Below are 15,506 nucleotides of genomic sequence, written 5' to 3' on the forward strand. Positions count from 1 at the left end.
AACAAAACTTTCAGAACTTAATTCTGTGCATTATAAATCCCTTTTTTTCTGAGAGTTTATTTATTTTAATCACTTCAAATAAGTCCCGTGGCCGAGTGGTTAGCGTTTCACATTATCATGCCGGGTGTTCGGGTTTGATTCCCGTTCTGGTCGGGGGATTTTTTGTCAAATAAATTTCCTTCGACTAGCAAGTTGGTCACGCGTATTCTAGAGCTTGCCCCTCGGAATCGTTCAAGGCTTGTTATTTGGCTACATAAGTCTCAACTAAAAATTACTAAATGACGCTAGTTAATGCATACGTTGAGACGGCAAAAGTTCCACAGGAAACGTGAACGCCATTCAAGAAGTCACATTCAAGTACAAAACACTTAAAACTTACTGATTTCGGATAAATCTCGGATCTGCAATACTTTTTTCGTGAAATTGTGGAGAAGAAAGAATTTAGCGTCCTAACGTCGATGCTAACTGGAGCAAAAATTTGACATTTTTAATGATGTCGGAGTTGTTTTTAACATTTTTTCCTGTACAACTCATTTTTTTATGAATTATCTGAGGACAACAAAGACACTCTAAGTATTGAACAGAAATAATACGCACAATCAATAGCCAATTGGTGTATTTAGTCTAAAAAAGACAAAAATGCCCAGAGTTAGGAGGCGCACTTTTTAGGTCACTTTTTTGTCGCTGCGATTTCCGGCTTTTTATTTCACATCGATATGGCCAACTCGAACTGCGAATACTTTGGATTTTAGCAATGCGCGAGAAATATTTGGATGCGTTGTTACTCTAACATGAACGCCATTTTAATAACTAAAGAGTAAATCTGGAAATCAAAAAGAAAAAATCATTCTGCATACAAATAACTACAAAATGAGGGCTGATAAATTTTTTTTTAAATATACGGTTGGAAGAAATTTGCCATGTTTAAGTCGTAACACCTTTTATTTCTATTCCTTCATATTGAGAGCCAACTACTCCCAGGTTTAATGCAATTTGTATCGCATTCAAGAGTTCCGTAGGATTGTTGTACTGCAGGATTCCAACATCAACAGTAGGATGAACTCTTCCTACTCGACATTCCTCTATCACCACGATACTTACCTCGAAATCAGATTACGGAAATTGTTTCCGTTTCAATTCAATCAATTTCACGTTGTTTTTCTAGACGTATGAGACGATTCTCCAAACATCTATTGTGTTTGATGGGAGCTTCCTTTAATTATCCACCTGACCGACAGCTAATTGTTCGCCAGACGCTCAACGCCTTCGAGAATCCTTAGGGGACTAGGGGAGTATGGGACTTTTCTAAAAATCATTTTCTAGCTTCGTTATTGTCGTTCCCTTCGTCAAAGCTCTCCAAACAAAAAGTCCAATAGCGGTCCGATGAGACCAGATGGAAAACTCAGTGTCAATTACAATGGACCGAACGCAACCAACGTGTTAAGAAGCATAATGACTATTTATTGGGAGGAAAGATTGCCGCCACCATATATTCCATTTTTGTATCAAAACCCCACTTTTGCATTTCAGGTATTATCTTTAGGTGAAATCAAAGAACACTCACGTTGAAATACGGAAAGTGCTTTAACGACGTGCAATGATGTTCTTTCTCAGTAATAATATCACAATGTTCAGTTAACTATTCCAATAAAGAATAACACCATCCTTTATTTCCGCTTTCCTCTCCTTCCTCACCAAAAATAGCTTAGAAATACTAAAAAGGCATCAAAAACAAAGGCGAGCGATTTAATCTCATACAAATCGCACTCCATCTCACGTTGGCTTACATTCCAGAATGCCAGCTTATTCTACAATTATTTGAGATTGTTTCTCTTCCGTTCGTCTTATTGAAAACTCAGATCGCGAAATTAAGATCCTGATTTCACGAAATATCTTGTCTTTTTTATGTTCCTTCTTCTCCTTCTTCTCTTCAGTGTACAGTTTAAATCTAGCTTCCGTTTTCCTTCTGAGGCCAAACGACATCGGACTGAAGAAATGTACACATACAAATAAAACATAACCGATCTTATGAAACTAAAGAAGAATGTCTGTATTCTTCTATTACTAACTACCGCTTATTTCCTATTTCGCCTCTCTCAATCTCCGAACATCGACTATAGAATTATTATATATTTACAAATTTTGCTCTATTCACTCTTTGATTGTTTCAAAAACATCCTGAGCTGACCTTAATATCTCGACGCTTTCCTCGCGGCCTCGCTCTCGGTATCGCAAGAGCGAAAATAAAGTTCCATGAGTCAAGCGAAACCCCATCTAGGAAAGAGGCGAAAGCCGCTCCAGGATAACACACGGGGGAAGACGAGAACACTACCGGTGTGATTGTGTGATGTTGGTACAATATTTTCTCTCCCCACAGTGTGTCTCGCTTGCTGCTGCATCGATGTGGTAATCAACGTGGGATGGCCACAATAAAAATCCAAAAACAAAAGCGAAGCGGAACGAAAACATGCTACGATGATAATGAACAGGATGAACGGGAGAACAGAACGGGGACAACAACAAAAAAAACGCTTTTCTCTATAGACGCCGTAACGTCGCTATCGACATTGGCGGATTCTTGTTCTTGCGGATCGGCTGGACGGACATTGGTGCGACCAGGATTTCCGACGCCGACGACGGTGATGAGGACACTTTCGATTCACTCTCGGACGACTCTTCGCCGACTTCCTGTTTGAGAAGAGGAAATAGAAAAAAAAAGAAAGCACAGCAATGAAGTAGTGAATGGCCACCAATTTCAGATAAAAGGTTTCGGAAGGAAAACACATTTTCGGCTATAATGCGAGACATCAATTCTGAACGGCGGAGAAAAGCAACAAAAGCCGAAAATGATTTCGCTTCCTCTAAAGGGTTATCTATGTTTTGTGGTGTGGTTAGTCATTAATGTGGGGATGTGCTCAATTCGTAATGTGCTCATGCGGAATGCATACGTTTAGGTTCGTACAGCTTGCCAATTTCATTTGCGCTAGCTGCGAGGCCGGAGTTAGGGATTGGGTGCTCCCGAAGGGGGATGTCATCATAGTGGAAACGGCTCGTTTCAACTTCGAAGGGGTTTTGTTGAAGGAGAAGGCGCGGCCAACCTGTTGTCGGGAGAGAAATCAAAACACACACACATAATTATTATCACGATGTAAATGGCTAATAATTAGAGATAAAGTGGGCCCGATTGGTACATACCTTCAATCTTGTCCTCGTTGCGAACTTAAACGCCTTCGACAATGTTCCCACATTGATATCGCTTACATCGATTCCGAGCTCCTCCGATTCGCAGTTTACCATGAATTTCTCCGCGTCGGTTTTGCACGCATTCTCCGCCAGCTGTTTACATAAGCTCTTCAAATAGATAATTTTATCTGTGTCCTCATCACAAATACTGAATGAATGCAGCCTCTCCTTGTTATCGGCCGTTGCTCTGCAATTTAGGGCGAACGCTCTTGGACTGTCCTGAATGTTCACCACCAGCCGGATCGAGCTCAGGGGCATCAGTTTGACGTGTTTGTAGGGTTTTATGGTTTGGCAGCGTGTCGAGTTGAGTCCGTTGGTGCTGGGCGACTTGGCATTATTGAAGGCTCGCGATCGTTTCTTGCACACTTCCAGCGTGTCGCTAAACAGAAACAGGATCAACGAGTCTCCCCGGCCGCTCAGGTTGTCCGTCAGCTCGGTGACTTCCCGGCGCGATACGAAATGCCGATGGGATGACACGAGATGGGGCTGTTATGGATGAGAATGATGAGAACTGTTAGTCTGGATCAGCTATACACTACCAGCCGGGCTGCATGTGGTCCGGTGGGCTCTTCTGGTTGGGCATCTGGCATTATTTTTATTTTCATTTATTTTGTACGTGTAATAATAACGGAAACCTAAGAAACTCAAAACACAAAAAAATCCTGATATTCCCTGATTTTACAGTAATTTTTCTGAAAAATTTCGGACGTAGAATAGTAATCAAATTTTCCACTAGTTATACAGTCTTAGTTCTCAAAACATTTAGTTAGTTGAAACAATAAAATTCATGAACATCTGTCGATGTCTCCAACCAATGAACTATGTATTTGTGATTTTTAAGTTATACGACCACTGAGAAGCGGTCTTCGGAATGCAACGCGGTGCTGATGTGCAACTTTTTTTTTTTTGCATTCAGTAGCGCATGGGCGAATCAACACGCACTGAACCATAATTGAAATGTTATGTTGTTAACACCATTCGAACATCCTTACTGCACCGTATCCACCGTGTTTATATACCCAGTTTCAAACCGCGCTCGAATCTGGTTTTCTCCTTTGCTTCATCTGTTGATTTATTTTTCTTCTTCTAAGCGCATACAATCGGTACCAGTGCTTGGATTTTGAATGAACTGAATATGAGCCAATGCCCTTCATTCGTTTTCCCATTCATGAACGGTACTCCCTTTGAACCATCCAACACAGTGTTGCCAGGCGAATTGCCTTGATTCACTGCCACTGACATCGGTGAACCATCAACATTTGAAGCTTGAATTTTGAACGAGGAACTTGAGCATTCTAAGCTCATTCTTTCTTCTATTCGTTATGATACCTACTTGTGGACGTCATCCACTCACAACTGTTAACTAAATACAGGCCCTTGTGCTCGTATGGTGCACGGGAGGAGAATTGAATTGAAGCAATTTACAGCAAACTACTAGGCTTTAACGTGAAGTTTAGAAAACTTTTAATGTCATAACGTTTTCATTAAACGTTACGTATCTTATAAGGTAATAATATGAAACTTGAACTATCACTGTTAGTTCAAGTTTTCTATTTATAACAAGTTAAGGCTCTCTACCAAAATAGGTAATAGGTAACAGAAAATCATCATAATTTTTGAACTTCAATACTTGGGCTATGTTGTTTGATCTAGGAATGTATCACGGATTACATTTTCCTTAGATTTTTCCACTGGAAACCGGAAAAATATTTATTGCATCTGTATTATTAGTGTGGCTGATTGTCACGCATCATGAATTTATTTGGCAAACACTGTTAAATTGCTGTCACATTGATAAATTCTCAGATAAAATGTTACGTAAAATATTGCAAACATCGTGTGTCTCGTTTGTATTGTAAAGTATAAACAATTTGCTACACGAAGACAGAGCCTTTTGGTGTTGAGTGTATTGACATATACTCATATATTGTATTAGAACAAAACCATTCCAACCAATACTTCTCTTAGGCATGGTAGAGTTTGATGAAAAGCACAACTTGACAAACCTGACCCAAAAAAGTTGGTTTGCTATTTTGTTAAATATACAGCGCTACTGTAGACAACGTAGTCGCTACTCGAAATTCACAATTTGTCAACTACATGAAACACACAATTTAAAAACTACTTGAAAAGAGCGAATGAGCCATTTAGAAAAAAAAAACTGGGATTTATCTGCTGAAAATCACGACGAGGCTGATGATCCCGATTAGCTCAAAACTATCATTGATGATATGCGTAAGATATAAATAAAAAATAAAAAATTCGTTATGTATATTAGCAATTTCGGAACTGTAAGAAAGTATCCAACGCTGTTAAAAACTACGAGGGTCGTTCAAAAAAATAAGTTCAGTGCCTCAGAAATCGCGGAAAAATAAAGTTAGGACGAAAAACATGATTTTCGTAATCTACGTTTTATTTTATATTTTTCTACATAATCGCCGTAACGTTCGAGGCATTTTTCATAGCGTGGCACGAGTTTTTCTATTCCGAGCGCGAAGTGCGTAGCGTCCAACTTTTTGAAATACGATGTAACTGCGTCAGGAATTTCTTCAGTGTTATCGAATCGTTGACCGCCGAACGCCTGTTTCAGAATTGCTAGACTCTCTCGAAATATTTTCACGGCTTTTTAGCGTTATGAGTACACGTTCTTCAGCACATATGCACGGAAGAAATCGCTCTCGCTTTCATTCCTCGTGTGGTATCTTCAGCGCGAACAGCGGTTGCTCGGTCAGGATTGCCAATAATATTTTTCAAAAAACTGAAGATTGGTCTTAACAAAACTGGATCCTGTTAAATTGTTTTATTTCAAGATCGGCTTTGATTCATCTAAAATGATTTTTTATCGATTCCAATGCTTGAAAAATAGAACTTTCTTCGATGTTTCGTGTAGTATTTATATGTAGTTCTTAAAAAGACGAAATAAGTCATTAATTAATCATATGATTCGAGCAGATCAAAATAACGTTTCCAACCACTCGAAATCGTCACAAAACTGCTCGATTGATTGAGGTGCATGGGGATGCGGTTTCCGGTTATAGATCACCACATCGAACCAACCCTCGATCCTCAATCCTTTTTCTTCTAACGTGACATTTTGACATTTCTGACCAACTTCGCTGTTATGTTTTTCGCACTCACGAAGAATGTATAAAAAAAATCACGGAGCTTAGCCTTACCTTTCGTTTGACGTTTTTGCGTGGTTTGTTTCAGCTCCCATTTGTTAACATTTGAATAAAGACATATGGAAGTTGCAACGAATGGGAGCTGAAACGAAATACTCAAAACTGTCAAACTGATGCCTCCGTGCACTGATTTATGCAGTGATCTATGTGTTAGAATACGGGAATGATTTCAATTCTGCAATTTCTGAACACATCCATAAAAAGTGTTTCTATAACTGGATTGTTGTTTTGTTATGATGGCGATAACATAAATTTAGATGATAAATAAAGCATTTTCTTCAAAAACTAAAATTCCCGTATTGAAGTAAACGGAAGCAAGGTTTTATGGGTTTTATGTTCATATCAATTAAAGCCATGGAGCACATTGACTCTATGATTTTCTGAACATTAGAATCATTTAGAGGACCTATAGCATCTGATGTTGTTAAATTCAAAGCCAGCATAAAGCGTGGGCTCTATGAGCTATTTCGAGTAAGATTTCTCGCTATGAACATTGCACCAGTTATGCGATGTAAGCCAAAGCAAAGGACCATATTAACGCAAGTTATTGGTGAGCGGGAAGGTATATTCATGTGCATTGCCGATAACAAATGCACTTGAATGCTGACAAGGAAAAAAGAAGAAGGGGAAATCAAATCATACATACACGCAGATTGAGTCTATTTTGAGTCACTCGTTATTTTGTTTCGTGTGATCCTTCCAAAGGAGTATTCATTCATTGAATGTTGTTTCCCACTCTTTGTTTTGTTATGTTCACTCTCAGTCCCGAATGAAGATGGTCGGAGAATGAAAAATGATTCATCGTGCAATCTCACGATTGCTTGCTGCATTCTTTTCGCCATGATTATTCCAAGCAGATACAAGAGTGATTTATAATTAGGTGTGGAGAAATAAGTAAATGAACTTTTCCATACTTGACCACTGGTCTGGACACTTAGCTGACACTTACCGGACAGTTATCGATATCGTTAAAAATGTCAAACATTGCAAGTTGGCCCTCCATTTTACGCTTGTCCTCATTGATGTATGTCATCACTTCTTTGATGGCTTTCAGAGCCTCGTCCAACTTTTTGTGGTCCGGATTATTTTTAGCGGTATGTTTGAGAATGTCTGAAAATTAAGATGAGTTGAGGATATAGGTATGTCAAAAGTTTGGGGGTTTTGTTTCGCTCATCGAGACGCACCATTCAACAACAAACTAATACTGGGTAGCCTCTGTACAGGTCTGATCATCAGATCCTGCAGCGTCTGGCGACCGCACTCGGGTTTGGCTTGGTTTATCTTCAGGAACGCATGGAACCGTGGATTACCCGCGTCGCACTGTAGCAGTGTTTCTTTCATCTGTTCGAAAAAGTTCACGTACGGTGGATACGCCTTAATCAGGTCGTCCCTGTTGTCCAGAATTATCTGCCCGATTAGGTGCTCTTCGGCCCAGCTGGTGTGGATCTCCTTCAACCGATTCAGCATTCGCTTGTGAACGTCGTGAATGGGCAGGAAATTGTTGAATATTGATCTCAGCTCTGATTTGTTGAGTAACGCGTTCTCTGGATCTTTGTCAATCATCTCCTCCAGGGGCACTTTAAAAAGCTGTAGGGGATGGTTTCAAGATTGAAATACGAATGGAAGAATGTAAGGATGCTAACTTACATTCACGATGGTATCCAGAATGCCAACGTAGTTGGACTCGGTGTGGAAAAAGTCCATGAAGTGATTGTGCCTCATCGATTGACTCTTGATCGGTTGACCAATCGAAACGTCCGCCGTTTCGGTGGTGATGATCGTCTTCTTGCTACCCTCATGCTTGTCGGGGCTAGTGGTACAGTCGAGGAAACTACCGGACACCGACAGCAGACCGGCGTCCGAAACGGACGATCTCCGCTTGCCCGCGCCCAGAGGAGTTCCTTCCCCTCCTGCTGGCGTCCGATGCGAGAGTCGTTTCCGCTTCCGCTTGTTGAAACTAATCGGAAGCGAATCCCTCCGATCTGCGCCCGGGGTGTTTGCTATGCTGTCAAGGTACTGGGAAGGAAATTTGTTGATTCGATGAATTGAACATAATGAGGGCGCACTTACATCTCCGAAGAGGTAATACACTTCGTCAGCGTAACCGTTTTGTATTGTGTACCAGAACCAGTCCGCTTTCACAATGTGAGTTTTTGTGTTCTTGGGCTCGGGTTTCGCGGTCACCACATGCTCATCGACTACCTGTTTGGTTGGATGGGGAGGAATAAACGTTGTAATACAGTGTTGCCAAGGGAAATAATAATAACTAATATTCTAGTTTTTTCTACCGTTACAAAAAATTCTACAATCTAAAAAATAAGTGTACACTACAATGGGATGAATCTAATAATATATTCTCTAGATCGGATTACGAATTACTTACTACATACAGTTCAATGCATTCCTTCAAAAATTTTTCCTGTTCCACTACGACCAGTTATTTATTTGATCTATTGTGGCGGGCCCCTATTTGTTGTAAGCCTTATCAGGGTGTCGTATCGCTATTAGTTGGAGTGATTTCCACTTGTTGACTGTAGGCATGATCCCAATAAGGTATTATAGCACGAATGAACTTTATTGCCTTATTGGGGGAAGCTATCCAAACATCTGCAGGTTGCATTAAACCTTTATCAAAGAAATTGCTTCTATGAAAAAGTGCTTCGCAATTACATAATAAATGATTCGAGCTTTCACTTTCTAGGTTACAGAAACGACAGGTATCATCTTCTAATTTACCTAGTTTCTTTAGGTGGTATTTGCTTGGACAATGTCCTGTCACTAGGCCACTGAAAGTGCATAGGTCTTTTTTTTTTTGTTAGGCTGAGAAGTCTTTCAGTTACTTTTTTACTTGGTGATATAAATCATTTAGCCTGTCGAGCTACTGTACTATGTGTCCAGATGCCATCAATCATTAATTTTTCCCAGTTCTTTAATTCCATTTTGAGGGTACATTCAGGGGCCCCACAAAATGGTTCTGGTCCTAGGAATGGTTTCGATGATCCACATCTAGCTAACAAATCTGCTTTTTCATTACCTTCAACTCCACAGTGCCCTGGAACCCAGAATAGGTTCACTGCACTTTTTTAGCTACCTCTTGAAGAAGTTGAATGCACTCCCAAACTAATTTAGAAGTACAGGTAACTGACTTCAATGCTTTCAATGCAGCTTGACTGTCAGAAAAAATGCATATGTTTGCATGTCTATAATTACGCCTAAGACAAATTGTTGCACATTCAATAATTACCTGCATTTCTGCCTGAAATACAGTTGGCCACTTGCCCATTGAAATTGATATGTTCACTCCAGGGCCGGTTATTCCAGCCCCGGCTCTTTCGTTTAATCTGGAACCATCAGTGTACAAAATTATAGATCCTGGGTGAATATCAGGTCCCGCTGACTCCCATTCAGTGCGGCTTGGCTCAGTCACATTGAATAGTCGTTCAAAGTTGTATTGCCTGTTTATCCAGTCCTCCTGAGTTAGTATCGGATTAAGTTTGAATTCCTTTAGAATACTTAAATGACCCCTAAGGTCTCCATCAAAGAACTGTTTTGTTCTTTTCAACCTTAGTGCGTTTTTTTCTGCCTCCAATTGAACGAATAGATATAAGGGAAGTAGATTTAACATTGCATCTAGTGCTTTAGATGGCGTACTACGAATTGCTCCTGTGATGGAAATTGTAGCTAACCTTTGTAATTTTCCTAGCTTTTCCTGAGCATGCTTGGATTTTGTTTTTGGCCACCAAACCAATGACGCATATGTTATTCTAGGTTTCACTATAGCAGTGTAGATCCAGTAGATCATTTTAGGTCTAAGTCCCCATTTGTTACCGAATGTTCTTTTACTAATCCATAATGCATTTGTAGCCTTATGTATTATTTCATCTAAATGCGAGTTCCAATTGAGCTTGCTATCAAGTGTTACTCCTAAATATTTCGCTTTTGGAGAAAACACTTTTTTAGTTCCCAGCAAATGCAAATCTGGTATTTTCATTTTCCTTCTACGTGTAAAAGGAACAACAGTAGTTTTATGAGGATTTATAGATAAACCCTCATCATTACACCATGCTATAGTTAAGTTTAGAGCATATTGCAATCTGTCTCTGATTACATGCTCATATTCCCCACGAACTACAATTACAATATCATCTGCAAAGCCTATGATTTCAAATCCTATCCTTTCAAGGAGTGCCAGTAGGTTATCTACTACCAATGACCATAACAGAGGTGAAAGGACCCCTCCTTGTGGGCATCCTTTCACAGTTCTTATTGTAACTGTGGCCCCTCCCTGATTACACGTTATTTCTCTTTTTTGTAGCATTTGAAATATCCATTCTACAACAGTTTCATCGAAATTACGCTGTATCATAGCATTTCTCATTGAATTGTGGGATGCATTGTCAAACGCTCCTTCAATATCTAAGAACTTCAAAAATTAAACATACTATAACATTTTTCCGAGTGTACGACACATCCGAGTGTTAATCAGATATGGAAAAACACATCTAAATAAAGTGCCCCGGCGAGACCGGGTGCTTAGAAAAATTATCCGTTTAAACGAGTGGCACAAAGAATCTCAAAACGGAATTTGAGACAGGGTAATAAGATTACATTCAAGCACAGAACCCGGACTAGAGGTTGAAAATTTGAATCTTGGAATTGTAAGTCTCCTAGTCTTTCTTGCGAGTGCTGAAATTCTTCCGAAAATGTAAAAAAATTGCGACCAAGCTGCGACAACACACACGAGCTGGGAACAGCTTTCAATGCGATGGATAAAATGCAAAAACGGGTGAATGATGGATGGTCAATCGATGAGTCGAAAATTGAGGGAACGAGAAGACCTTCTGTTTGAAAGATGTCGTAACTGGAAATAACGGCAGCAAAGTTATAAAATGAATTTTGGACAAGTTCATTATCGATCCGTAGGAACCGACGTGACCAGTCGAAAAGTTCATTGTCGGTCTCCTAGCTCCATCGGAGCTCAATGTGTTAAGCACTTGAACGGCGCGCAGACAAGGCTCCAAATAGGCGTTGAGGAGGAAATTACAGTGAGCGTGCAGTAATTTTTAACTTAATATGAAACACTCTTACGAAGCATCATTCCAATGAAATTTGGCAACATTGTGTAGTCAATGTAACAAATACCAAATTGTCGAATTTCTTCAAATACCAAATAAGTGTGAATAAAATAATATAGCTAGCAAACGTGTCGAAATCAGCAGTTTATTACATAAAGAGTACCGTGTAAGCCGTGGTGCGATCCATCTGGCCATTCGGAAGCATCAGATGCTCAGCGACCGGGAAGAGGACCGAAACGTAAGACCGATGCTAGAACGGACATGCTAATCATCCGGGATGTGAAGAAAAACCCACGAACGACCATCCAATCGCATAATTCGACTTGGTGGAACTTGGTAGAACGGACCTGAAGAGCTACTTCGCCAAAAAGTGACCAACACCAAAACCAACAAAAAAAACGACTTCAGTTTGCGAATGACCATGTCAAAAAGCCGCTGGAGTTCTGGAAGCGCGTTATTTGGTCGGACGAGTCCAAGTTCGAGTTGTTTAACAAGAAAAGGCGACTCTGAGTATGGCGAAGAGCGCCTCCAAGACCGGCATCTTTAACCGATAATAAAACACGGTGGTGGAAGCATTATGGGTATGGGGCTGTTTCTCGAGGGCTGAGTTAGAAAAGGTATTATGACTGGCGATAGTTACATCGACATTCTTTGTGAGAACATGAAAGAACCCATGCTGAAAATGTGACTACACATTCCAGCAAGATAAGAATCCGAAACATACTGCGAAGAAAACAGGATCAAACCAATGGTGTGGTCACCCCGAAGCCCCGATCATATTGAGAATTTATGGATGATTTTGGACAAGGTGGTTGTCCACCTGACGTTACGAACAAACAAAACTATTTTGCTGCGTTGAAGAAGGCTTGGGTTGAGCCTCCAACATCTCCGGAACCTCGAGAACCTTATCAAGTCCAAAAGGGGGTCATATTTATTATTTGTTTTTATTATTTTTTTAAATAAATTATGAAGTGGATTTTTTTATGTCATACCCTATTACCCGTTTGAGTACGGGGCAAATTTTGTGAACATACACCAAAAATCCGGATGAGTTTGGATATACCATATATGGATGAGTTTAAAAAATACTAATAAACCAATAAACATAGATAATTAGGTCACAAAAGCTGGTTGAAGTAAAAAACAGATAAAAAGTGGTACAGGTCTGACTCGATTATATGTGATTCGATTATATACTACTTTGGACTCGATTATGTACAGTTTAAAAAAAAATTTCATGTTTCAAATATGACTTATTCACGAAAAAATATTGCCTTTTAACATTTAGGTGAACTTTAAGTGGCTTAATCCTGATTTTTGTAGATTTTGCTTGAATTCTCACCAGGAATCGTTTATATTGATATTGCAGGGAAATTAAGATAGATAGAAATTGAGTTTCAAAGAACAAATTGTAGAGCGATTATTTTTTTCATCCCTTTTGTTTATTTTAGGCTCATTAGCATTTTAGCTGTTACAGAGCCAAATTTTAATCGTGTACATGTCACATGTTAATCGTATCTATAATTAGCACATTACACAGTTTCCAATTTTTCGGCGTTAGAATACAGTAAAACCTGTTTTTGTGTATTTTTTGTGCGATTTATTTTTGTGCGGTTTTCTGTTCTTGTGTGGTTTTTTTATGAAAAGAAACATATTTGACGAAGTTATCGTCCATTTAGTTTACTTCGATGGTTTACATGCATTTCAGTGCGAAAAAAAGCATATTTGCGTCTCAATTATCCACTTTTGAAATCATCCCCTTCCTCCCATCCAATGCTCTAAGTTTTTCTAAGTGTTTGCATGACATGATTTCTAACAGCAACACGTTTCGACAAGGCAAACTGTCCCGTCGCAAAGCAGGGAAACAAAAGGAAATTGAACTGTAAACGGCGTGAATTTGATTAATTTTCTTGGGGGGAAACTTTTTTTAAGCGGTCCCTATCTACCGCGCAAAAAAAGTTTTCTCTCAAAATTTGTACCGAACACGATTTTTTAAAGCTACTGGTGAAGTTTTGCACGATTTTTTTTATGCAGTCCCTATTCCCCGCACAAAAAATGTTCGCCTGTATTCCCTTCTATACCATTGCATACGGTACACATTTACACAGTAGCCATTTAGGCGTAAGAGTTTTCCTTCTGTTCTTCCATTATCCAGCTAGACCGGACAGCGGTGACAGTTGGTATGATCATTGTTGTGTTATTTATAGAACACCAGCCCGATGTGTCTTGCAGAGCAGAGCAGTTGTATGGATGAATCGATCTTATTTCGACCGTGGATCGATCTCTATCGCTGATGATTGTTGCGTGGACGTAGTTATTCTGTAATAACACAAATATGGTCAATAAGGGTCCTGAGTTTTGAACTCACGATCGATCGCTTACTAAGCGAACGCGCAACCAATGTGGCTACGAAGACCCTCATAGAGCGGTTAGAAAGCTTTAATTTGATTGAGAGAAAAAATCAAGTTCAATATGAATTTTTAGGATAAAATTAATAATAACACACTAAAATTAACTAACTTTGAAGTTCTTCACTTCCAAAATGTTATTTAAATCCACTAATTTAGATCGGATTACTCCAACTTTCAAATTTTCTCAACTTTCTAATGGTAGCAACATAATCGTCTTCTGTAGCGTACTTTTCAACATAGCACCAGTTTGAGGCAACAGAGTGCGAAACAAACAAAATATTATATAACTCTGTCATTATTGAAATCCGATCATATGCGTAAAGGGATTTTTTTCATCAAATATAATCCTCTATCGCCTCCCGAATGAATTCGGATTCTTTATATGAGAAAGGTATTTTATGACTTTAAGGAGATGAATCAAAAATTAAATTCTTCTTTTATATTCAAACAACGAAATATATATGCATAAGAAACGATTGAAAAAAACTTTTTTTTTGATTCAACTATATACAGGATTCGATTAGGTTTTGTCTGGCTCTCATGTTGTGACGTGTTTTTGAATCGCGAGTGTATGGTTAATGGCAGACGATGACATGGAATAAAGTTGGTTCGCTCATTCCAAAAGGTGTTTTAAGTGTTGATCCATATTCAATAGGAATTTTTTGTTGCAGTGAAAATATCGCATTTGAATGTTGAGCAGGGGGCATGATCAGCGCACAGAAAAAGGCTTGGGTTGTGTAAACACGTAAACTATAGTGGTAGTGGTACTATATGACAATAGGGCTCTTGCTACACATACATGCAGAGCATGTGTTGGGCACACATTCGCTTGTTTACATTCGTAGTGTCTATGCAGCAGAAGCGGATTTTTATCAATCGGCGTTCTTGTAGATGATTTAAATAGAGTTACGGTCATTCTAATAGTGCATAGAGCTAACATGAACTTTGTGAAACAGTTAGGCAAGCTATTTTATGAACAAGAGTTTTTGTGTAACGCATATTATTTAGTTTACTAGCACCTATTTCGCGATGTTCATTGAGCGACTCTCCCATTAGATTGGAATCGAAAAATTGGCAGAAAAAGGATTATCAACATTTTCGCACCTAGATCAAAGTCACAGAGTCTCGAGCTCACGTTTGAATGCTTCCTTGTATTTCCATGAATTGGTCAATCGATGGATTTTTTCCGTTTCCGATAAATTTTCTTATAAACGTATTTAGCTTCTCCGCAGAGCATTCGGGTACTCGGAAATCATATCTGAGAGTTGGTTGATATTTCAGGCTGAAAATGTCCTTAATTTCAACATAATCAACTGCTTTTTTGGCGGAACTAGCCGCCGATTAAGGATATCTGCACACGAATATTCATTATAGTTTATTCTTTCACGAGACCAGCAAAAAGCTTAAAACCTAAATGGGAGCACACTTCACCTAATCCGGCTATACAATCGCAATGTGCAGTTTGCACTATTTCTGTGAAAATTTTTGAATAATCAATCTGCTTCCATTGATATGAATCATGGCCAAAACAGAAATTTCTATTTTTCCCCGTGTGTATGGCTTTGACGCTAAAAGTAAATATTTTTATGTGAAGA

General features: G+C 39.1%; 1 protein-coding gene across 3 annotated transcripts in view; it reads right to left on the bottom strand.

Moving 5' to 3' along the window:
• Nucleotides 1-1,630: 1,630 nt before the first annotated feature.
• LOC129765170 (protein ECT2) overlaps nucleotides 1,631-15,506 on the bottom strand; it is a 149,566-nt gene continuing 135,690 nt past the window's right edge. For 2 of the 3 annotated variants that reach the window (XM_055765093.1, XM_055765095.1), the window contains 7 exons: nucleotides 8,496-8,627; nucleotides 8,073-8,441; nucleotides 7,610-8,012; nucleotides 7,375-7,535; nucleotides 3,196-3,729; nucleotides 2,949-3,098; nucleotides 1,631-2,688 (listed from right to left, as the gene is read on the bottom strand). In XM_055765093.1, the coding sequence (XP_055621068.1) occupies nucleotides 2,539-2,688; nucleotides 2,949-3,098; nucleotides 3,196-3,729; nucleotides 7,375-7,535; nucleotides 7,610-8,012; nucleotides 8,073-8,441; nucleotides 8,496-8,627 (1,899 nt within the window). In that variant the 3' untranslated portion in view covers nucleotides 1,631-2,538. The remainder of the gene's footprint in view (nucleotides 2,689-2,948; nucleotides 3,099-3,195; nucleotides 3,730-7,374; nucleotides 7,536-7,609; nucleotides 8,013-8,072; nucleotides 8,442-8,495; nucleotides 8,628-15,506) is intronic. The other variant, XM_055765094.1, reaches the window with a different exon arrangement.

Source organism: Toxorhynchites rutilus, chromosome 2 (genome assembly GCF_029784135.1).
Source record: "Toxorhynchites rutilus septentrionalis strain SRP chromosome 2, ASM2978413v1, whole genome shotgun sequence".
Lineage (NCBI taxonomy): Eukaryota > Metazoa > Arthropoda > Insecta > Diptera > Culicidae > Toxorhynchites > Toxorhynchites rutilus.